Raw genomic sequence first — 25,618 nt, 5'->3', positions numbered from 1 at the left:
CTCCCTGGTGAACACAGATCTAACCCCTTGGATCTAAAAACAAGGAAAAAATCAATCAGGTTTTTAAAAAAGGCTGTTAATTAAAGAAAAAGGTCAAAATCATCTCTGTAAAATCAGGATGAAAAATAACTTTACAGGGTAATCAAACTTAAAGAGCCCAGATGAACCCCCTCTAACTTTAGGTTCAAAGTTACAGCAAACAGAGGTAAACACCCTAGCAAAAAGTACATTTACAAGTTGAGAAAACAAAGATAAAACTAACACGCCTTGCCTGGCTGTACTTACAAGTTTGAAATATGAGAGACTTGTTCAGAAAGATTTGGAGAGCATGGATTGATGTCTGTTCCCTCTTAGTCCCAAGAGCGAACTCCCCCCAAAACAAAGAGCACAAACAAAAGCCTTCCCCCCCACCAAGATTTGAAAGTATCTTGTCCCCTTATTGGTCCTTTGGGTCAGGTGTCAGCCAGGTTACCTGAGCTTCTTAACCCTTTACAGGTAAAAGGATTTTGGAGTCTCTGGCCAGGAGGGATTTTATAGTATTGTACACAGGAGGGCTGTTACCCTTCCCTTTATAGTTATGACACGGACCTACAAGGAAACGGTCATTCACTTGTGCCAAATTCTCCTGGATTGCCCAGTCCAGCTCATTCCAGGGCAAAAAGATCAGTCCAGTGGAGGAAAAGGTGCCAATTCCCCTAGCCCCAACTCTACATGAAGAGCTGTGAATCTATATGCCCCATCCTCTAATCAGGTGATCATTCCAGGTCTTTGCACAAAAAGGGCCCTTATTATGACTGATCACCGGGTGCTACAAATATGTCTCAGGTACTCAGTAGTCTTTGCATAGATAAGAGCTCTTTTCTTCTCTATTTCCCCTGAAAGGTCTGTTCAAAAAGAAGTCTGTACCCAGTATATGATAGATTACTCGATTTAAAAAAATGTAGTAGTAGGATTCCAGCCTTCTTAGGCAGGCACTGTGGCTGAACTCTCTCTCACTGTGTCTAGTGGTTCCTGCCCCTTCTCAACCTAAAATCAGTTTCCTGCTCCAGGTGCCATTCAGGAAGTCATTACTCTCTATTGATTAGCAGGATGTTTAATCTCATTCATTCCAAACATGATTATTTAGCACTGTAGCACTGAAAGTGTGCCAGGCACTTTACAAACACAAACAGCCAAAGCCCTTGCCCCAAAGGGCTTACGGTCTAAACAGTTCCTTTGTGGCAGCAATAGCAGTTCAGATCTCTTCCCTTTAAGCTAACCACAACACTCCACACCTTTTCCAAAGGGAAGGTGGTTCTTGCTGTGGCCCTCTGCAGGGCAAGGCTTTTTGCCCACTTGTCTAGCTGACTGAACGAGGCCAAAGTCAGAACAGCAAGGTTCAAATCTTCTAGAAGTGAACAGCTAGCAACAGAGCCAAGAGACATTGGGAGCTCTCTTTCTGAGAATTTTACTGCTTGGAGTTTTGATTCTTCTCCCTCGCCTCCACAAATTATTGCTCAAGACGCTTCTAATTGAGTTGGTTTGGCCAGTTAACCATTTGAAAAAGGGCAAAAAGGTTATTCTACTTTTGCTTTTCCCCACCTCGCCCTGCTAATTCTTGGGCAAACTGGAGAAAAGTACAATTATAAAATGTTATCCAACAACATTGGTGCTTGTTATGTCTCCATTCCATGCTTCTGAGCAGGCTGATAAGTAAAGCTTCATTCTTTATAGCACTATTACTTTGCTACTGCATAATAAAAAGGGCAGAGAATGTCACAAAGAAAACAACTCAAGGGATCCTAATTTATCAAGTCTCTGTTTTTCTTGATAAAAAAACAGGTCCTAGTTTTCTGAAGTGCTGAGGCACTCCAACTTAAGTCAAAAGGAAGTAAAGGTAACCAGCACCTCTACAAATTTTATATATATATATATCAAAAAAAAAGAAAAAAAAAAAAAAAAAGACACTGTCTTTACACTGTTAAAATGACAGGAAATTTTCTAAATCTCAGATTTTCATGAGAAGGAATGAGAGGTCCCCGCTTCTTGCAGCTATAGGGGGTGCCAAATAATCAAATTCCTAGTGACTATAAACTGATGCAAAAAAAAAAAAAAACACCGCCCCGAGCTCCCAAGCTGAATCCAGGTATAATGACCTGGTTTGGAATCACAGCACCTTTCCACTTCCAGCATCTGCACGAGAGACCAGGCTTTTCACCAAGGTCATTGCTCCAAGACCTAGACAGTGCCTAGCCGCTCTCCCCACTCATCTTATTAAGTCTATGGCTTGTAAATGTGCCTGGAAGGGTTGGTTGGTTTGTTTTTGTAGTGTCTGGAAAAAAATAAATGTTGTGTTTTGTTTTTGGCACACCTGCAGTTAACCAAAAACCCACTATTCCCAGAGTTGCAATGACATCAGTGATGCTATGTCAAATGGAACTAAAGATGTTAAGCCATGTTAAGTTAGTTCTCTTGGAAACTCAGGAAGGCAATATCTGTCAAATGGAAAAGCAAAAAAGCAGTTGAGAGAAACTGAAGAGTAAAAAAACCAACAACTTTTTTGGAAGTATCTGACTGGAGTCTTAAATAAAGAATAAAGTGAATTTAAAAACAAACAAGGCAGAATACATCTTAATTAAAATGATTTTGTTTTCATAATAACCAAGTAAAATTTAGCATATATTTGGCAAGTATCTTATGGAACATGACTGTGGACATATTGTTCAAAGCCATATTCTGAATTGGCTATTCTGACTTTGAGTAATGTTACACCTGTAAATCAGCTCCCACTGGTGGAAACAAAAAGGAAAATCCCTATGCCTCTTTAAATAACAAAACAAAGATGGATTTATACAACTCTGAGGATTTCTCTTCCACCAAGCTAACTATTGATTCAACTTTTTTCCATTCCGCAGACTTCATCACAGAATGATCCTTTCATGGATCAATAACTCTCCCCAACAATCTAGCTAAAGAGATGGAGAAGAGCCGTGTGGGTCTCTGATGGTTTCCCAGCAATGGTTTAAGAACCGGGGACTAAAAGATTATTCGGAAGAGACAGGAGTCCCTCTCTTCCTCCCCTAATTTTTCAGCTTAATAACTGAATTGGGAGCCTTAAATCTGTCTCCAAATTCAAATTTCTAAATTAAGCTTTAGCTTGAAAAGTGCTCCACCACTTCCACATTTAGCTGGGATGGCAGAGAAAATGAATGTTTTCATTACAAATGCCACTGCTACCTTTCTTGCAGTGGCATGCCAAAGTATTACTTCGGTCACCCAGCCCCAGTTTTCAAGAGACAATAAAGCAACTTTTTTTGTGTGATTTTTATTAATTGCTTTTCATTAAAAGTTGCCTGATTTTTTTTCAGGCTATACTTGACACAAAAATAGCCAGGCAATTTTTAACTTAAAATGCAGGTCAGAAAGTTGAGTGCTTAAGCTGTGAAGTTCAGGACAGAGGGAAAAGTTAAGTAAATTGGAGTAAAGAGGAGGAAAGAGTGACAGTTCTGAACTACTTCCATCATTCCATCTCCCAATGAACCCAGCTGCCCTATCAGCAGCAGTTTTTAGCTTATTACTACTTTTAACTCTCAGCAGAAAAAGATTCTTAAGTTAGTATTTAACAGAAAGTAAGAATTAAACCGGCCACTGAGGCATGAATTGCTACAGACAGGACAGCCAAATTCATGGGAAACCAGAGGGATTAGATGTCCGAAGTAATTTTAAAAGGTTTTTAAAATTACATACAAAATTTTAAATATATTTTATTACAGATAAGGGGCCAATTTTAGCATTGAGGTAAATGACAGTGGAAGTAGGTCATTAAAAGGTGTGAAGACTAAAGTACCATACCTTGCACCCAATTGTCATTAGAAAGCTATTGGTGTATTTCTGAGGAGTTGAAGGTGCCTACTCTTCATTATTGTACCTCAAAAAGCACCCAAGTTGTGAATCAGCTGCCTGCGAAGCACATATTGCTGTGGTTTGTTACTATAATGGACTATAATGTTTAACTGCTAAAAATCAGATTAGGTTTGTACCTTAAGTGAGGCTAGTGGATGTTCTGGACCAAGTAAACTCCAATGAAAGGAAGCCAAATCTTCATCAGGAAGAATGTGATTACCTAGAATATACAACATGCAGAACTTTTAAAAAAAAGTACACCTTTAAAAATCAAACACTTTGTATAAACTGATTCTGCAGCAAAACTGATTGATGCAGCAAAGCAGATTTGCAGTCAAACCCAAATACATATAGGTTTATCCTAGGGGGCAGAGGAGGAATTAAGTTTGTAAACAAAAATCTATTATTTCATACAGCCTAATTAAAAAACGGTTACCTACCTTTCGTAACTGTTGTTCTTTGAGATGTGTTGCTTATGTCCATTCCATTCTAGGTGTGCGCGCACGCATGTGCGCGGTCGGAGATTTTTGCCTTAGCAGAATCCCTAAGGCCAGTTGTGGCGCCCCCTTGAGTGCCACGCTCATGCAGCGGTATATCAGGTGCCGCTGGCCCTACACCCTCTCATTCAGTTCCTTCTTGCCAGCAACAGAGAGGTAGGAGGGCAAGTAATGGAATAGACATGAGCAACACATTTCGAAGAACAACAGTTACAAAAGGCAGGTAACTCCTTCGAGTGCTTGCTCATGTCCATTCCATTCTAGGTGACTCATAAGCAGCATCAGTGGAGATGGGCTCAGAGTTCATGGTCTTGCAGCTTGCAGCACTGCTCTGCCAAAGCCAGTGCCGTCTCAAGCTTGTTGGGTAAGCGCATAACCAGGCGGGAACATGTGGACAGACGATCAGATCTCTTGGATTGGTACCTGTGCCAGGAAGGCTGGTGATAATGCTTGTACCCTACTCAAGTGTGCGGTCATGATCGCCGGCAGAGACACCCTCACCAGCTTATAGCAGTAGCAGATGCAGGCCGTGATCCAGGATGAAATCCCCTGAGCTGACACTGTTAATAGCCAGGTAAGCAGCCACTGGCATCATACATTTTGTGAACACCCTTGGGGCTGATGAGAGGCCAAAGGGCAGCGCCATAAATTGAAAATGGCATGCGCCCCTTATGAAATCGGAGGAAAATCTGTGACCTTGGAAGATGGAAATATGCATCTTCCAGTCGAGGGCGGCATACCAGTCTCCCAGATCCAGGGATGGGGTGTTGGAGGCCAGGGAGACCATGCAAAACTTCAACTTTTTGAGACACTTGTTGAGGCAACGCAGGTCCAGAATGGGTATGAGGCCCCCGTTTGCTTTCGGGATTAGGAAGTAGAGGGAATAGAACCCTTTCCCTTCATGTCCTGAGGGACCTCTTCCACAGCCCCCAGATGGAGGAGGTTCTTGATCTCTTGGACAAGGAGTTGCTTGTGAGAAGGGTCCCTGAAGAGGGACGAAGAAAAAGGGGGTTTGGAGAGAGAGGCGGTTGAAAATTGCTGGGTATAGCCCCAAGATACTATGTCCAGCACCCAGAGGTGACCTGCGACCAGGCCGAATGGTAGGGATGAAGATGATAGAGGAAAGAACGAGGTGTATCCGGGGAATTGACTGGGGCATCACTCTTGAGCGCACCTTCAAAATGAGTGCTTCTGGTCCCTGGGATGCTTCGCCAGACTGGGCTGTGCGGGTGAGTGGGAGGAGGAAGGGCAGTGATGACTAAAGCTCGTGTCTTTATCCCTTCTCCTTGCAAGGCCTTGGCGATGGGGTGGGGGTGTAAGAACTGCTTCCGTGCAGACTGCAGCATATGCATGCTCAGCGAGCGAAGGGTGGCCTGAGTGTCCTTTAACCCATGCAGCTTCCCATCAGTCTGCCCTGAAAAGAGACCGTTCCCATCTAACGGAAGGTCCCGATAGAGGTCTTCATCTCCTGGGACAGGCCATCGGTCTGAAGCCAGGAGCTGCGCCTCATGACCACCGCAACCATCCTAGCCGCCAAGTCCACCATGTCCCATGCCATCTGGAGAGAGCACCTAGCCACCGCAGTGCCCTCTCCACCAGGTTGCCAAATTCCTAGGCCAGACCCTGAGGGAGAGACTCCTTGAACTTACGGAGGGAGCCCAGTAAGTTAAAATTGTATCTGCCCAAGAGGGTCTGATGGTTCGCCACCCGGAATTGCGGGCTGGGTGTTGAATAAATTTTTCTCCAAAAAAGGTCCAGTCCTTCGGCCTCTATTTTTCGGAGCTGAACTAGTGTGCCCCTGCTTGTCCTTTTCGTTGGCTGCCGAGACAACCAGTGAGCCCAAAGGTGGGGGGATATAAAGGTACTCAAACTCTTTGGCCAGGACAAAGTACCTCTTTTCGGCCCTTTTGGAGTTGGGAGGGATGGACAATGGGGTTTGCCAGAGGGCCTTGGCAATTTTCAGGACCCCATCATGCACTGGTAGTGCAACACATGCCGGGGTAAAGGCTGAGAGGACACTGAACAAGATGTCCATCTGCTCGGCCATCTCCTCCACCTCTAGGCCCAAATTCTCTGCCACCCGTCGAAGCAGGGCCTGGTGTTCCTTAAAATCATCCGGGAGGCTGGCCCTCAAGGGTCCCATGACCGCCTCGTCTGGGGATGAGGACGACGACTGTACCACCGGGGGAGGCTCAAGTGCATCATCCCCCATGGGGAAGGGGGATTTTGGGGTGGGTGCTGTCTCCACTACCCTGACCTCCGAGCGGGTCTCATGCACCGAGCCTGGTGCAGTCAGTGCTGCTAACTGTTGCTCCAAGGTGGTGGCAGATGAGCGGTGCAAAGGGGGCATCGTCATCACCAGCATGCCCCACACACTCCAATAAGGCCACTGGCCGTGCTGCCAAGACAGCACTGTAAACGTTGACGTGGCCTCAGGTGCCCATTCACGCCGATGAGGTCTTGGCAAAGGGCTGAACTGTCCTTCTGTGCTAGAGGAATCCCTTTCCAGTGACCACAGTGGAGCCGTCGACGCCTGTGTCTGCCTGCTGACCGTCACCACTGGAGACCAGTATTTGGAGCGAGGATTGATGCCAGTATCAAGGGGACCAGTGCCGGTGGACTGTGGCGAGCCCCAGAGGATCTGGTCTGCGACACCAGAAATCTGCGGTGCAGAGATGGAGAGTGCTGCCTTGTCTTGGGGGATCGGTGGCGCTGCACTGCCCCCAAAGGGGTCTTAGCAGCTGGCTTGCCCTCATAGGGAGTCTTTGCCACTTCCTGCAGCATGCATGGTGCCAGCGCAAGCTTCTGCTCTCTCAGTGCCTGGGGGAGGCTGGGAAGGCATCGATGCCATCAGAAGTTTGGGTCCCCTTCTGCTCCCAGGAGTCGGTGGTGGATCCTTGAAGGGGCAAAGGGTGACCAAATTGAATCCTTTGCCCGATACCCCAGGGCCTTTCTTGCCTGGTGCTGGGGAGCCGTGCTTCTTTGTTTTCTTTCTGGGCACTGGTGGTGGGGAGCGGTGCTGGGGGTGCGCTGCGCACCAAGGCCGAGGCACTAGGCGAGTCTTGGCGGTACAGCTCGGAAGCCCGACAAAGGGCAGCCTCCGTAAGGAGAGCCCGCAAATGAGTATCTCGCGCTCTCTCAGTCTGGGTCGAATTTTTTTTTACAAATACTACTCGTCCTTCCTGTGTGATTCCCCCAAGCGTCAGGCAGCTGCTGTGGGGGGGTCACTTACAGGCATAAACCTGTTACAGTCCTCGGTGGGCTTAAACTCTAAAGACCAAGGCATGGCCTGCCTGGGACAAAGTCCCTGCTGGGACTCTAACTTCTAACTACACTTAGGCTAGGTCTACACTCCAGGGGGGGGTCGACCTAAGTTACGCAACTTCAGCTACATGAATAGCGTAGCTGAAGTTGTGTATTTTAGGTCGACTTACCTGGCTGTGGGGACGGCGGCGAGTCGACCGCTGCCGCTCCACCATCGACTCCGCTTCCGCCTCTTGCCGCGATGGATTTCCGGAGTCGACGGCAGAGCGATCAGGGATTGATTTTATCGCGTCTTCACTAGACGCGATAAGTCAATCCCCAATAGATCGATTGTTACCCGCCGATCCGGCGGGTAGTGAAGACGTGCCCGTAACTACTTAACACTAACTACTATAAACAACTATTTACAAGACCCTAAGGCTCAAAGTCAGAAGAAAGGAAGCCTCTAGCCCTTCCTATGCAAGGAAAGGTGCTCCGACTAACCATCACGGGTGGTAAAAAGGAACTGAGAGGGCATAGGCCTGGCAGTGCCTGATATGCCGACACATAAGCGCGGCACTCAAAGGGATACCACAGCTGGCCCTACTGATACCACTAAGGAAAAAATCTCCGACGACCACGCATGTGGGCATGCACACACCTATAATGGAATCAACATGAGCAAGCACTCAAAGAAGAAAATGTTGTTACAGAAGAACAATTATTTCAAAATTTGAAGGTCCTATATTAAGAGCAAAATATTAACTCTGTATTTCCATATTTTTCAAGTCCAACCTTAGCTTTGAATTTTCAGATTAATGTAATTATATTATCTAAGTTTTAATAGCTGAAGTGTTCTAATTTTTTTCTGAAATAGATAATTTATATATACTATTCTAAATCTGTGTTTAAGTTTTATATCTGGAGTCACTACAATTCAGAACACAGAAAGAGCTGTGGTTCATGTGGGAGATGCAGCCTCTACAGAAGTTAATAAGATATCTTCTTAAAGCTTCATCTGAAGACACTTAACCCTGTCTCCCATCCTGGCTGATTCTTTCTGAACTCCATGTGATGCACTTGGGTAACAAACAAACTCTGCAGCCATCTACCAGATTTAGTTAATACTCCTCAAATGACTTCAAGCTAAAACAGACACTTTCCAAAAATAATTGAATACCAATTCACTGATGCCAATAGAAAAAAACAAATCTGAAGTAACTGGGCAAAGCCATTTTGAGACAAGGTTGCTGAAAACCATTGGGAAACTTTTGTAATATTGAGGACTGTTCTTTTTAAAAGCTCTAGTGTTTTCCAAGTGGCCTATCCAATTAGCTTTGAAAACCTTTGCAACAGAAGTCTGCCCTCAGCAAACAATACGCATGAGAAATATCAGGCAAATTGGCTTAGTCTGGCAATGCTGAGTGAACAAGAGGTTAACATAAAATCCTACTTTCAAAAACGTAACTATGCCACCATCTGAAACTATTCTCTCCCCATATTTTTATTATATTTGCTCATTTTAATATGGGCTAATTTTAAGATAGTTTATTAAGCAATGCAGTTCTACTAATTATTTAGTAAATACTACCTCAAGTCAATTGGTTAGCCTGGGAATGAAAAGGGCTGGCAAGTTAATGACCAAGCTACGTGGTCATTTACCACCTAAACCACTTTAGCAAAGTGGAAAGTTATTTAAATAATTTTGATATTCCAAAGCATAGTATATTGCAATCAGAAAAAAAGGATTGAAGAAATGGGAAGAAACAACTTTAATAAAGCAAGAACATGATTCACTGATGACAGCATCTGAAAATGGATTTTACAAAGCATGAGAAGAAATCCTAACAGACTCAATTAAATTTAACTATCATAAATGTAGCAACAAAGTATTTTTTCATATTTAATACGTTTGTAAAAAGCTACAGGCTTAGTCTCTAGTGCTGTGAATATATTTAAAGCAGGATTTTTCAAACTTTTTCACTGCTTCGACATCTTAGGGTATGTCCACACTACAGTTTCCACAGCAGCACAGCTACAGCACTACAGCTATGCCTCTGTAATGCCATAACGTAGACACTTCTTACACTGACAGAAGGGGTTTTCCATTACCACCACTCTGAGTGGCTGTAGTTAGGTTAACAGAAGAATTCTTCCATCAACCTAACTGTATCTACATTGGGTGTTAGGTCAACCTAACTATGGTGCAGAATTTCTCATAGCCCTGAGAGATGCAGCTAGGTCAAACTAATTTTTCAGTGTAGATCAGCCCGCAGCCTTTCCTTCCCATTCACAAATCGCATTTTGCTGTGGCAACCACAGCAACTGTTTACAAGGAAAATTAATATTAGGAAAGTAATGTATTTTAGCTGACTTGAGGGAAACCAGTACCTTGCTGTTAGTCACCCTCTCCACACCACTAGAGGATGCCCTCTGGATCACAGTTTGAGGACTGCCAACTTTAACAACAACTGCAGAGACAAAAGCAGTTCAAAATTCTTCAAACTAATCGAACGGAATATCTCACTCCTTACCTGAATGGACAAACTATTTAGTCAACATGCCCATTCAAATCCTTCACTTCCTGCTGAGACTGCCATCAAGGAGAGAAATGATGTTGTGTCCCCTCATGTGGCCATTAAGAACAACAAGAGGAATATCAAATAGTTTTCATAGAGCAATTACTTCATCGCTACAGACCTCTAGGTCGGTCACTGGAGCCCAATTTAAATAAGGATTAGTAAACCTCAACGCAAGGCTGAAAAAGCCACTCAACATGGACAAGTAGGAAGCCTTCCTGGGTGATTCCCATCAACTTCAGCGGGATCTAAGATTTCATTTTTAAATAATTATGTTTCTAGCCCTTGGGCCTGATACTCAACCGTCATGTCTCCTTGGGTCAATCTAGTTAACTCTGATCATAGAATCATAGACTTTAAGGTCAGAAGGGACCATTATGATCGTCTAGTCTGACCTCCTGCACAACGCAGGCTATAGAATCTCACCCACCCACTCCTGTATCAAACCCCTAACCTATGTCTGAGCTACTGAAGTCCTCAAATCGTGGTTTAAAGACTTCAAGGTGCAGAGACAAACTGCTATAATGAATATAAGCACATGATCATTTCTCAAGTACAGAATTTTTAAATAAAATTTAAGATATGCAGTAGAAGATGCAGCTGCACTTAAGTACTATGTCTGATATATCATACATAGAAGATACTGCAAATTACAAAATGTATCTGAAGTTCTTTTACCAAAAAAAAAAACAAAAACAAAAAAACCCACAACCTGTCATTTGAGAAATAGCATGTGAATGAGTAATTAGACTTCTTATACTGCATACGCACAATGGATAAGAGATTAAGGTTACACAAGCAACCTTAGCGCTGCTATTTCCTGATCTGAGTGCTTAACTATGTAACCTCAATTTTTTATTATTATTTTTCATTTTTATGACATTTACTAGGTTTTTTTTTTAAATAAAAAGGTTAGACACCAATTAAAGACATTGCCCCATATAAGGAGTACACTAAATAAGAGCCCTCTACGTCACATTGTGCTTAGTTTTCCGCTAACTAAGGTTCACACAAGGTTTTCAAGTATACAAGTCAATACTTACCGAGTCGATCCAAACTTCCACTGTTTTCGAGTTGGATCAGACGTCTTTAAGTGCACACACTACCCAAAACAGGGTGTCCCTCACAGCATCTTAACTGCCCAATATCTGAGGCACTCTCCTCCCTACAATAAGCAGCTAAGTTAAACCTGAACAATACAAACTGTGTTCTCTAGTTAGAGAATACTTCAGGAGAAGATTGAAAAAAATCATACCCACACTCACATCGCAAAGTGTGATTTTTAAGCCCCCCAAATTGATCCAAACACTTTGCTGCAATACTCAAAAGCGCTTCCCTGCCAAGTTTCAACTTTTTAACCCCAGCCATTCTGTCTTTCTTTAAAAAAAAAAAAAAAAAGTCACCATTTGTCTTCGCTCTGTTCTTATTCAATAATGGTGGAGCCTCTCTCACCCTCAAAGTTTCAAGAACAATTTACCTTTGGATAGCACCGGGTATAGAAACTTTCTGCCCAAAAGGTGAACTTTAACAGGGAACTAGCAACACAGATTAAAAACAGAAACACTAAGGGCTTGTCTAAATATGGAAATTGACTAGCATAACTATATAGTGAAATAATTATTCCACAGTGGCTATGCTGGTATAACGCTCCCATGCTGACGCACTACTCTGAAATAAGTGACTTTATTCTGATATAACAGTAATTTATTCTGGAATAATTGTAATTGCTGTTTAAGATACTATCTTAATTGTAATTATTCCAGAATAGAATGTTCTCACAGGGGAGTTATAGAATCATTATACCACTACAGCAGTGCTGGTTATTTTCTCTGTGTAGACAAGCCCTTAGGCATCCTTACCGCTAAGTGATGCCTTCACCCCATCTATGAGGTTTAGAGGACACCTGGAGACCACATGAGCCAAGTCTGAGACCTCTTTCAAGACATGCAGCCCACCTATGGTTTTATTCAGGTTACGTAAGATGCGCTGCTTTTAAACATTTACCTACATACAACTTTAACTGTATTTAAGATATTATTAGAATTACACAATATCTTTCAAGAACAAGTAATATCTCAAAATACTGAGATGACCTTAGGGACACTACTCCCAAATAAACCAACAACCCTTCCTATAAACCTTTATAAAAGTTTAATTATTTATAGTACTGCAGTGCCTAAATTCAGTAACATTCATAACAATATTCAAATACAAACAGCATAGTACTGATAAACCTGCAGAATCCTAGAGTTCAAGTGCCCAGAGTTCATACAGAACCTTTTCTATAACTACATCTCTCAGACTCCAAAAAATAAGAAAACAATAAAACAAATCAGGATGTTAGCTCAATGGTTATTCACAGTCTGAACCAATATGAAGCAAGCCACAAAAATACCTGGTAACTTTTTTTGTTTCAAAGAGCTAATGTCTTGTTTTATAAATAAGTTTCAGTGGAATGGACTTCAAAAAGCTTACAAGCCATTCAAAACATTAAAAATCACAGAAAGACAAGGTTTTCTCTGCTAAAAACAAATTTTAAGGACTATTTTGTTATTTAAAGTGTCAATTTAGACAGATTCTAGTAACAGCAATACCAACCACCACCCACATAAAACTCCTAGCATCACTAGCTGTTTTACCAGTACTTTGTATTAATAACAATTTATCAATTTGGGGAGTGGTGGTGATAACTATTCTTGATACGGAAAGAAAACATGAACTGACATGACCAGAAATATTATCTATTTCCTGCATGGTCCCACTGCAAGTGTTTTTTGAATCACTCACTGCTGTATGGTTCTTTCTATTCTTATGTAAAGGATTTCACTTTTTAGTAGGGAAAATATTAGCCTTGACAAAGTACATGTGTATATGAATGTTAGTGTTTACTAGAGCACTGGCACGTCAAGAGAGCAATACATAGCCCTTTTCATCTATAGATTTCAAAGCACTTGAAGTATTATACTCATTTTACAGATGAGAAAGAACTAAAGAGGTTATGCGATTTGCCCAAGGTCAATCAGCACGACAATGGGAGAGGTGGAAATATAATCCAAGTCTCTCAGCCTAGTCTGGTGCTCTATCCAGCATACCATGATGGAAACAATTATTCATTACTTTTTGCCCAGATAGAATTTAGGATACCAGTCTATGTAAGTTTTATTCTTTGGAGGTCTCCTGTAGAAAACCTCAGTGCTGCAATGGTACTAGTGATACAGTAAATGGCAAGTCAGTAATAGAACAAAGTGCTAGAATGGTGTGGGCAGTACTGTGCTGCTAAAGTGACAATTTTCAGATGAGACATGGAACGGAGGTCTTCACTAGTTGGGCTCATTAAAGATCTCATGGCATGTACCATCAGAGGCAGGAGAGTGTCCTAGCCAAACTCCAGCTGAGATAGTTACATACTGCCTACCAGTACTTCCCTGCAGTTTCAATTAAATACAATACTTTTCAGTTCTGGACATAAATTGTCCTGTAGTGAAACAGTTGCTCAGACCCACCTCAGTGACAGAGAAGTGATCCAGGCAGTTGAGGCACTACTAATGCTTGTACAACACTCATATCTGAGATAAAAAGTACTCTCGAAGTGCAAGATAACTACACAATTCAACATTTTTAGATGAATGGATAGAGTACACAAGTACATCTGTCTATCTGAAAACTTACTAAAATAAACCATGGTTATTACAAGTAGAGCTTAAATACTGTGTATTAATATGACTAAAGCTGTCTGAAAACTTTGATCCCATTCATGAAGTAAAATGCTTTGGCTCGTGAGAGCTTTTGCAAAACTCTTACTTTATTTCCATAAGAGATTTGCATTACTCTTTTCACAACCTTTGTAGCTATTCAGAGAGCACCTTTCTAGACTCAAAAGTTGATTGCATTCACAGACATGCACAAGTTAGTGCCACAAGGAACCTAAAGCTGCAATGAGTATGGAGTGACAGAATATAATAGCTCAAAAACAATGGAAAGGGAAACAGGTCATACAAGGAAAGAGCTTTGTTAAAGATATTATACACACACATCTTTTACAAATGATTTATTGTTAATATAAATATAAATTGTAAGTTTCACTAGTCACAATATGTAAAATTATCTTTACTTAACCTACCTAACAGAGCAGCAAAAATAGGAAAGCGGTTTGGATTCAGGTCCAGTTGCTTGGCAACTTCATGCATCAGATATTGGCTTGTTGTGAGACTTTTCCCATTACGGCTCAGTTTTAGGGCATGGGCACTGAAATAGTAAGGGATGTTGCACAATGCATAATCGGAGTCATATGCAACCAAACCATGGAAACCTTTTTCTCTGCAGAAAGCGATTACTTCTTGATGGTGATCCTCAATGCTCTGTGCAACCTATAAAAGAAGAGAAAAAAGCATTAAGTCTTTTCTCATATTTAGTATGATACACTGAGATCCATATCTATAGCTTAAGGAGAACCTGAACATTTGGAGTAAGATTAAAATAAAACAAAGATCCAAAGAATGCATTTTGAGCAGAGATTTCATACAATGCTATAGGTAGCATGTTGTGAAAACACTAAGATCTGTAAGATATTCAGACAGAAGTGATATTACTTAAAGACAGCTCAGCATTATTGGATTATGTTACATTTTAACAGTTTTTCAAAATACAGACATACACTACTACACCAGTCAATATCAGCCAACTTATGGAAAAAAGATTCTCAAGGATGTACTTTCCTAGTCACTGAAAGGACTAGATCAGAGTGGTCCCAATGGAGGCATAATTACAGAAGGCTCAAGTAAGTCAAATAAAGACCAACTTCTGACATTGGAAATAAGTAAACTTCCTGATCAGACAACAAGGGGTTTGTGTAATAATAATTTTTAAAATAACAGAGGGTCCTGTTTCAGAGTAGCAGCCGTGTTAGTCTGTATCCGCAAAAAGAACAGGAGTACTTGTGGCGCCTTAGAGACTAACAAATTTATTAGAGCATAAGCTTTCGATAGCCACCCGCAGGTCTGACACTGAATGACCAGACAGGTTAAAGTGTTCTCCCACTGTTTTTCGAGTATTATAATTCCTGATGTCAGATTTGTGTCCATTAATTCTTTTGCGTAGAGACTGTCCGGTTTGGCCAATGTACATGGCAGAGGGGCATTGCTGGCACATGATGGCATATATCACATTGGTAGATGTGCAGGTGAACGACCCCCTGATGGTATGGCTGATGTGATTAGGTCCTATGATGATGTCACTTGAATAGATATGTGGACAGAGTTGGCATCGGGCTTTGTTACAAGGATAGCTTCCTCGGTCAGTGGTTTTGTTCAGTGATGTGTGGTTGCTGGTGAGCATTTGCTTTAGGTTGGGGGGTTGTCTGTAAGCGAGGACAGATCTTGGGAGACAGACCTGCGGGTGGCTATCTTACAACAGAAGAACTTCAAAAACAGACTCCAAGGAGAGACTGCTGAGCTGGAATTGATATGCAAACTAGACACAATCAACTCAGGATTGAATAAGGACTGGGAATGGCTGAGCCATTACAAACTTTGAATCTATTCTCACACTTCTTATCAAACTGTCTGTACTGGGCTATCTTGATTATCACTTCAAAAGTTTTTTTTCCTCTGACTTAATTGGCCTCTCAGAGTTGCTAAGACAACTCCCACCTGTTTATGCTCTCTGTATGTGTGTATATATATCTCCTCAGATGCTCTGAAGAAGTGAGGTTCTTACCCACGAAAGCATATGCTCCCAATACTTCTGTTAGTCTTAAAGGTGCCACAGGCCCCTCTGTTACTTTTTACAGATTCAGACTAACACGGCTACCCCTCTGAATTTTTAAAATAGTCAGATAAGTATCCAACACTCCACAGTCTGCCCTTCCATACACTGAACTTCCAATGATTCCAACAAGTTACAGGAACCACAACTGCAATATCACGCCCCAAACAAATTTAAAAAAAAATTGTTTATGAAAACTTACTCCTTTGTCCTCTGCTGTTACCTACATCCCAAACTATTAGTCAGTGATTTGGAAAAATGCCGAAAGCTTTCATGCTGGTACAACCTCAACAAGCATCTGAATTTAAAAGTAAAATGCCTTGAGATACCTATTCAAACCCAAGAAAAATAGCAAACACAAGGGTAAAACAACAGTTCAATTCACCACAATACATATGTTTATATAGTTATAAACTTAGACTTAGTGATAAATTAATCAAATTTAAGTGTTAGTTTGTAAGATACTTGGGACATGGACAGTCTTTTTGTTCTGTGTTTCTACAGCACCTAGCACAACAGGATCCTGGTCCATGACCAGGTCTCCTATGCAGTATGATAACACATATAATAAAATAAATAATCATAATAGTTCTATCACTCTTCAGTCAAACCAGAATAGTTTTAACTAACACTTTATTACTTAGTAAAAAAGCTTTAGTTCTAAAAGCAAATTTAAAAAGTTGTTTGAACACAGCAGCCCTTGTGCTCTGAATATTATTCCATATTATATGCATGTAATACAGACACATTGTATTGATCTTCTATTGATTTTCAAGCTTCGGGTAAGGATACCAAGAGTGTAAGTTGAGATTTACACATGTAACTTCATGATTAACTCATATTTAGAAACTTGAGTTACTGGACAGTCAGCATCTTACTCAGTATTTTGTTTATATAGCCAATTTAAAGTTTGCTAAAACGTACAATTTTCTTAAACTTTTACCTAGTTTCTTAGGGAAACTATGTTTGGTATATTTGTTAAGTATCAAGGGATGAAGAAAAAGTTATGATCTTCTATGTTTCACTTTTTCTATCTTCATCTTTTAACTCCATGTCAAAGTTATCCTGATTGCAACAATCTGCATTTAAGGTCAACAGTGCACAAAGCTTCTCAATGTATTCCCTTGCTTAGCAAAGTACCCATCGTAAAGGTAACATCTTAAGAGTCCTTTCATAAGTATCTAATTAGTTACATAACCATTTGGTGTGGTATGTGTGGCTGTTTTCTTCATGTTCAAGATAGACTGAAAAACTCCTTGTGGCAGGTTATCAAGTTGTCAAAGATTACTCCAGTCACTCACAAAGAAAAATGCAAGAGTTCAAAAATCAGATCTATAAAATGTTTTAAACTTGGGAAGGTTACTAGCACAATTTTTATGATTAACTATTAATTTTTTCATAAGTATTAGCAAGTTATATGTATCGTGTATATGTTGGGCTCATATTACTGAACAACTGTGTTTAAGTAACACAAATAATTAAGCTGTTATATGAAGAAGAGCTGTAATGGCTGTGTGTCAAGGTACAGTGAACTTTCAACTTTACCAAAACCCAAACCGGATACAAGGGCCACAAAACGAGTATAAAAGCTAGAGATAAGAGGTTTAAAAGTTGTACAAATCAAACTAGTTGGAACATGCATGTTATGCCAAAATAAAGCACAAAGGTGAAAATCAGAAATCTGGGGGGAAAAGCAATGTGACTTGAAACAATTTTCAGTGCTTAAAAAGGCAAAAAATTAAGTTTACATCTCAGTCACGTGTAAATGATGCCAGACCAGGAAAAGAGAAAATAATTCAAGATTTACTATCTGACACACACGGAAAAGAAAATGAGGTTCTGCCAAAGCAGTAACAATGCTAGGTCCGTGCACTGCTTGATCATTTAAATTCTAACAAACGTGCTTGGCATAAAAACAAGTTTCTGTTTCATGAATTACATTTCTTTCAATGGACAACAAACAGACGTTCACGACAAAAATAAGGATCTGTAGAACATTTAATATCTCAGAGAAATCTGTGTTAGCTTATGTTGTGCTGAAGTAATTTAAAAATTATTTAAAACTGCTCTGGGTGGGAAGTATTTACTTTTTTCTTAGCACAATAAACCGAGCTAATGGATAGTTTGTAAGAATGCAGAGAGGCCTTAAATCACAACTGTTTCCAATAAGATTACTGAAGATTAATTCATATTTAAAACTTGTAACCAATGTTCTCAAAACAAGCCTTTGTGAAACACCAAAATAAAATAAGACATTTCATTCTGCAATGAGGTTTTATTGCCTTATGCACATGCAAAAAAAATTAAACATGCAAGTTCGATTTACTCTTGCCCACCCAGAATGTTGTCAGAAACTGTGGGGTAAGTAGAATGTGAGGGGGTTTGGGATAAGGGTTAAAGAAGAGAAAAAAGAAGAACAGGAGTACTTGTGGCACCTTAGAGACCACGAAAGCTTATGCTCTAATAAATTTGTTAGTCTCTAAGGTGCCACAAGTACTCCTGTTCTTCTTTTTGCAGATACAGACTAACACGGCTGCTACTCTGAAAGAAGAGAAAAGTATATTTGAGAACTATAAAATAGAACACCAGAACTATGATCAGTAAAAGAAAATAGTGCATGAGAACAAAAAAGTAGCTAGTTTTGAGTTTAAAAAAATATATTCTTGAAAATAAGTTATTAGTAAAAAGCAGGAAGTATATGGTCTAATCTTAAAATTATCTATATATAGTCCTATCTCACAGAATCCTAGTTGGTTGTATAAACTGATCATCTATTTGGATTACTAACAAATTCTCCCCATTTCACAGAGGGCTGGCCAGTTCAAAGAAATAGAGCAATATGGAGCTGCCTTCTATCTTTAGGTCAGCAATTTGAATCTCTCCAACATTGGCAGTGACTAAAAAAGGATTACTCTCTGATAACTTCCAAGTGCTTTGGTAGGGTAAATCCAGCTCCCCAAGAGACGTGTGTCCACAAAACCCACCACAACTCATTCTTTATTCACAATCGCAGCAAAAAGGCCAAGGATTCAATAAGTATGAACTGTTCTCTCCCCGCTAAAGTTGGTTCCTTCAGGTCAAGTTGTAGGCATGCTGGTAGGGAACTACAGAAAAACTCATGCTGCAGCTCCTCTTTTTTGTGAACAGCCACAAAGCTGTCAAATTCAGCAACTTTAAATACATTAAATGTACTCAAAAGAATAGAAACAACACACAAATCCAGTTTACATATTGCTTAAGTGACTATGGCTATGTCTACATTAGAGATCTTACAGCAGCACCGCTGTAAAGTTTCCTGTGTAGCCGCTCTATGCTGACAGGAAAGTGCTCTCCCATCAACATAATTAAACCATCCCCAACAACAAGCAGTAGCTATGTTGGCAGAAGAGCATCTCCTGCCAACATAATGCTGTCCACACTAGCGCTTGTCTGTGAAACTTATGTCAGTCAGGGGTGTGTTTTTTCACACCCCTGACCAACAAAAGTGCTAGTGTAGATATAGTCAGCTATTAACAGCTAGTTAAAACTTATTACTAATTTGCTGCATGTTAATCAGCTATCAATGCCAAAACAATCCATTTCATCTATAAAAAAAAGTTAGGAAAAAACCTTTATTTTACTGCTGGGAAATCCTCAGGTCTCTGGAGCTAAGAGGCAAAAAATATTCTTCAGAACCCAGAATTTGCACATTATACACCCTGACATCAGATCACAGTATCCATTTAAACAGTAGCAAAAGCATCACGCAGGGGTTCCAGAAATTGAGTTAAAAAAAAAATCTTAATATCTATTTCATGGAAAGACAAAAGGACATATTATACTATAACAATAATTTCACATCAGACTTGATATTCCACCAGGTGATCTTTAATGCCCTTTTATTTAGAAAGCATTAAAATATTTTTTCAAGCTACAAAAACAGACTAATATAATCACATTACATAACCAGACTTGGACTAATCCTTCAAGTTTTAAGAGAAATCATAACTAATCAAACTATTTCATGATGGCCAGGTACTGCATAAGAAAAAGAATAGCTGCCATCATGACAAAAGTAACAAGTGACTAAATAAGGACTTTAACTTTAAATAAATGTCAGGCCTCAGTGTTTTGCAGTACATAACAGACTATTGTGAAAGAGAGAGTTTCTACCCTGAGGGATTTCTAGTTTATTCTAGGTATATGCCACATCTGATTAACACAGGAAGGCGAAATCTCACTTCTCCTGTTAGCCACAAGCTCTCACACACACACAAAAAAAAAAAAAAAATTAAATCTAAATACATACAGGAACAGTACAATCATTCACACTAACCTGTCAATAATAGTAACACACTGTACGTCTGTCATTCCTGTTAACCAATCACTATACTAGATAGATTAACCCACAGAGTTATAAAATTTCTTACCAGTTACAATGGGATCAAGGGGTGGGACTTCCACCATCAGCTTAGGCTGAGCTGTAACTGCCTCTAAAATGCAGGATGATTTTTAACGCTGGGCCTTTCAACCTTAAATCCCAGATGGAAAATAAAATGGTACGTTTTCCTCTGTGAATCTAAGGTCTCACTGAACCTCACAAAATTCCAGAAAATAAGTTATTTTGTTGTTTCTCCCTTTTGCTGAACACTGAAAAACTTAACCAAAAAAATCACTTCTTCAATACACTTTCAAGACAGCGATCTTTACAGAAACTTGTCCTGAGCTCAAAGTTATCCTTTGGCCCAGTTACAGCTGTGGTGTAATCTGCCAAAACGGACAGTACAAAAGCCGAATAATGTTAAGCTCCAATTACTGATCAGTGGCACAACTCTGAAGGTCACATAATATTTACTATGCTACAGAAGTAATAGACAAAGTTGGCAACTAGTTAGTATGTGTTCCAACTTCTTCTGCTCTTTTCTCCTTAGTGGACATTTAAACAAATAATTCCTGGAATTTTCATTCCAGGTTTTAGTTACAAAATTTTCTTTTTGTGGTAAATAATATCCATTAAATTTGTGTCATAATTTAAAAAATATATATATTACTGCAAGATTACTACAAATCTGGAAAGCTGGATAAAAAGTATATAAAATGTTTTACAACCTTTCTCTTGGATGCTAGAGTTAAAAGATTATAATAAAGCCTCAAAGACATTCCCTCCTGCAGTCAAAACTATCAACAAATTTATACTTGTCTGAAATAAAAACAGTTTAAACTACAGCTGCATAACTATATGTTAAGCAGTTCTAGTTTACAAGAAAAATAGGTTATGACACTACTTTGTGTTAATCAATTATTTTAGAATAATGGATTAATTAGTTTAAACTACTTGAAACCCCTTTATGGAAGTATTCTGGGCCTCTTTATATTTTACAAGTTGTTTTTAGCTTTTTACCATAGATTCTGAACATCTACATTTTAGCCTCTGATAACACACTTCATTTAGGCAAAACTTCAGTTTAAATGCAAATTAACATCTTGCCTCATGGTAGAACTTGTTGCTGGCCTATCAAGTACAATACAACTTTGCTGACTTTTTAGTAACTGTTTTTTTATACGGCCTATTTAAACTCTTGGCCAAAAATATGTAATACTGCACTTGACGGTGCAAAAATGTAGAGTATATTGTTATCTGTGGAGCAAATTACCTAAGTATGTTTCTAAGAAGAGGGAACTCAGGGCAGCAAGGGACATTTTACAAGTCAGATAAATGAATGGAACAAGGACCCCCAAAAGAACATAGAGGCAGAGGATCTTGCACAGAATACTGCACCCAGTTTTAAAGCAAAAGAAACTACCCAACTTTATATATAAACAAGACTGTCAGCTAATCAGCATTTGGAGGATGATACCTGCAAATTCAGGTCACCCTACAAAACACCATCCATCAGCCACATTTGATGGTTTCTACCCCAAGACGACATGAAGGGGAGTAGTGAAAGAGTGAAGAAGAGAATCTACAAATGAAGGGATAGAAACTACAACAGAAAGGGGAAATAAGGATACCCCACAGTAAAAATAAAATAAAGAAAGATGGAAAGAAGGTCAAATAATATAAAATGCACTGAAAGAAGCGAAGAACAAGTAAAAGGAAAGCCAGGGAGAGCAACATAGCTAGTCCTGTTTTTGAAACCATTAAGTTGTTCCTATACCCCATTTTGAAGGCATGCTGAAACTGTGATTTTCCTCTCTGTAGCCCATTTGGGCAGTTCGGCTAGCGAATGGCTCTCCCCGGATGCTGTAAATCACCCTCATTTTGCTTCCCCAGGCTGACAGGTATGTATAAATAGAAAATCCCAGCGGAGATTAAGGACACCAGGGTGCTCACTACACTCTCTCCTCTGCCTGCTAAGGGCACCCTGCAGCTCCCAGGCGGCAGCGAGGCTAGTTAGTTTTGCTCCAGCCTAAGGGGGTCCGCGGAGAAGGCAGCGGTAGCAGCATAAACTTTGGCCGCGTTCAGTTGTGCAGCTGCCACTGGCCAGTGGAGGCCGCTCCCAGGGAGCTCGACGAACCTCCTCTCCCCGCCAGGTTTTGACGACATTTTGCGGATATGGGAATACACGATTCCCCCTCCCCTCGCTGAACTCGGTACGGACATTACCGGGAGGGCAATCCTGCTGCCATCTTAGAGCCCTACCCCTCCCAAGCCTCCCCAGGCCGTAGCGCCGGGAATTGGCCAGAGGGACTGAAGAAAGCGGCAAGAGGGGGCGCTGGTGCCATGATGGGGGAGGCCAAGAGGCGCAGCGAGAGAGGGCGCTGGTGCCATGTGATGGGGGCGCTAGTGCCATAGTGGAGATGGGGGGCCAAAGGGCGCAGTGAGAGGGGGCGCTGGTGCCATGGTGGAGATGGGGAGCCAAAGGGCGCAGCGAGAGGGGGCGCTGGTGCCATGGTGGAGATGGGGAGCCAAAGGGCGCTGGTGCCATGGTGGAGATGGGGAGCCAAAGGGCGCTGGTGCCATGGTGGAGATGGGGGGGCCAAGGGGCGCAGCGAGAGGGGGCGCTGGTGCCATGTGATGGGGCCCTAGTGCCATGGTGGAGATGGGGGGGCCAAGGGGCGCAGCGAGAGGGGGCGCTGGTGCCATGTGATGGGGCCCTAGTGCCATGGTGGAGATGGAGGGGCAAGGGGCGCAGCGAGAGGGAGCGCTAGTGCCATGGTGGAGATGGGGAAGCAAGGGGCACAGCGAGCGGGGGGCGCTGGTGCCATGGTAGGGGAGGCCGAGAAGTGCGGCGGGCGGGGGCAGGCCACTGGGCCCCGCTGCTCACCTTGATGTGGAAGCGGATGAGGGCCAGGCGGATGCAGTGCGCCATGCAGACGGGCGGCAGGAACCAGACTTTGGGCGGCGGGGTGCCCTTGTTCTGGACGTGGCTGACGATCTGCTGCGCGGTCTGGCGCTCATTGCCCTGGCGCTTCACCCACTCGTGGAGCCGGGCCTTCTCCAGGGCCCCGTTGAAGAAGACGAAGAGCTCGATGTTGCCGTTGAAGCAGGCCTTGGCCAGCGCCGCCAGGTAGCCCAGCATGTGGTTCCACTGCCCGCCGCTCACCCAGTCCGTGTAGAAGCCGCCGTAGAGCCGGTGCAGGCAGTTGTCGGCGTCGATGAGGAGGCGCAGCGGGGTCTGAGGGGGCCGCTGGCGGCCCCCACCCACGAGGCTGCCCCGGGCCAGCTTCTGCAGCTCCACGGGCACCACGGCGCTGGGGCAGTGCTTCTCGATGTAGTCCTGGAATCCCTGCACTCCCATGGCGAGGACCGGGCGGGCGGCGGCGGCGGGCGAGCGCAGGCCCGGCGGCGGGGTCTGGGTGCTGGCCGGGCGATGGGCTGTGGCTGGAGTTGCGGGCGGGGTGGGAGCGGTGGAGCCGGTGGGGGCGCTGCTGCTGGAGGTGGCCGTTCAGGGGGGAGTTGTGTGGATTAGTTGGGGGCTCATGGCAGCTGCGGCCGCCATGTGCTGCTCTCACAGAGCCATGGATCAGGGACCCGGGCTGCTGCCGCTGCGGCTCCTACTGCCGGGGGGAGGGGGAGCGGCACAGCGCGCAGGAAGCCAGCCCGCCGCCGCCTGCAGCAGGGAGAGCGGAACAGGCGGGACTTGGCGGCGGCCCCCGCTGCCACTCACGGGCCCGGCGCGCCGCGCACACAGTAGCCTCAGGGGCAGCACCCGGGGGGCCGGGCCGCGAGCGTGCCCCACCGACCCGGCCTCTTCCACCTATCCGGCACCCCTGGCCTGCGGCTGCGGCACTCGGGCGGCGGGGCCTGGGCGGCCGGGCAGGGCTGTTGCATAACCCAAGCATGCGCCCTACGCACGAGCGGGCGGGGGCTACTACGCGGAGGGGCTTGGAAGTTGGGGGGGCGGCAGACGAACCGAGTCACGTGGGCGGGGGGCTGGAAGAGGGGCTCGGGGGAGGGAGGCTGGAAAGGGGAGGGGGTGTGGAGGACTTGGCGGGGAGGAGGCTCGCTCGGCGGCAGGAGAAGGGGAATGGCCGGGCGCGCGGCAAAGCCGCTTCCAGGCAGAAGCTCTGCCCCGCTGGGCATGATGGCAGCGGCCCATGCCAGTGAAGTGTGGTCGTGCGAGTTCAGGACGGGAGGAGCGCACTGGGGGAGGGGGGTGCTGGGTGAGAGGCATCCAGCCTACTGGCCTCCCCCTCGGGCTTGGCTCCAGCGCTGTAGGAAGTCTCACACATTTACACACGCCCAGAAGAGCGGGCTCCATGTGGGAGTTACACGGCACTGTTCCCGCTCCCGTTTCTGCGCAGCAGTCTACATGTCATGCTGTACAAGTGCTGGGCAGGAAAGACAGTTTGCTGCACGTAGGTCAGCCAATGAGAGAAGCGAGCTGAATAGTGTGAACTTCCCGGGCTGAGTGGTCACTAACTGCCCGTATGAGGGAGCTGGCTGGGCCCCTGGCTCCCCGCGATTCGATTTCAGGCAAAGACAAAAATAATGCCGGGCGCAAGTGGAGAGGAAGTCATGTTCTTCCTCTAGGGATCTCCCACCAACTCCTGCTTTGGAGAACGTTGGCATTTAACTGAATAAAAAGCAGGTTTTGCTTTGTGCTATGCGCACATTATGCTGTACAGCTCTATAAATGCTAACCTGGAGCAGGGTTTTCAACCTTTTTTCATTTGCGGACCTTAAATTTCCAGTGGCGCTACAGACCCCTTTGGAAATCTTAGACCTAGTTTGCGAACTCCCAGCAGTCTGTGGACCACAGGTTGAAGACCACTTACCTCGTGCATTAAGAATAGGGGACATAACATAACATAACAGGTAAAGTATTCTATACTTTTAGAAGTGCTATTTTTTTTACCTTTATTTAAAGTAAAATAAAAACTGCTTAGTTTTTTGAACATCATTGCTCAGATAAAAGGAAAACAAATCTTTAAAAACAAATGCCTCTGAGAAGACGGACCATCCTCCCCTCTGCTTTGATTTTGCTCGTTTAGGAGGTTTCAGCCTACAAAATACAAGTCCATTGAGATATGAAATACCATCAAGCAATACTTTGCTTCACACTGTGCCAACAGACTTGTGTGATGTCCAAATCCGACAATATAAAACTGGCATAGTCTGTTTGTTTTTCTAAAATTGGCACAGATTAGAAGGATTTAAAATTTGCTCTCTCCACACAAATACAATAATAGCAGTTATTTTAAAAGAAACGCAGTAGTAAGAAATAAACC

General features: G+C 42.9%; 1 protein-coding gene across 2 annotated transcripts in view; it reads right to left on the bottom strand.

Moving 5' to 3' along the window:
* Positions 1–24,200, bottom strand: part of FAM120A (family with sequence similarity 120A) — a 131,030-nt gene extending 106,830 nt beyond the window's left edge. The window contains exons 1-3 of one of the 2 annotated variants that reach the window (XM_054034177.1): positions 23,212–24,200; positions 14,322–14,568; positions 4,020–4,102 (exon numbers count right to left, since the gene is read on the bottom strand). In XM_054034177.1, coding sequence (XP_053890152.1) covers positions 4,020–4,102; positions 14,322–14,568; positions 23,212–23,685 — 804 coding nt within the window. In that variant the 5' untranslated portion in view covers positions 23,686–24,200. The remainder of the gene's footprint in view (positions 1–4,019; positions 4,103–14,321; positions 14,569–23,211) is intronic. The other variant, XM_054034176.1, reaches the window with a different exon arrangement.
* Between the last annotated feature and the right edge of the window lie 1,418 nt (positions 24,201–25,618).

Source organism: Malaclemys terrapin, chromosome 7, assembly GCF_027887155.1.
Source record: "Malaclemys terrapin pileata isolate rMalTer1 chromosome 7, rMalTer1.hap1, whole genome shotgun sequence".
Lineage (NCBI taxonomy): Eukaryota > Metazoa > Chordata > Testudines > Emydidae > Malaclemys > Malaclemys terrapin.
This window is presented reverse-complemented; position numbering and strand designations above follow the sequence as displayed.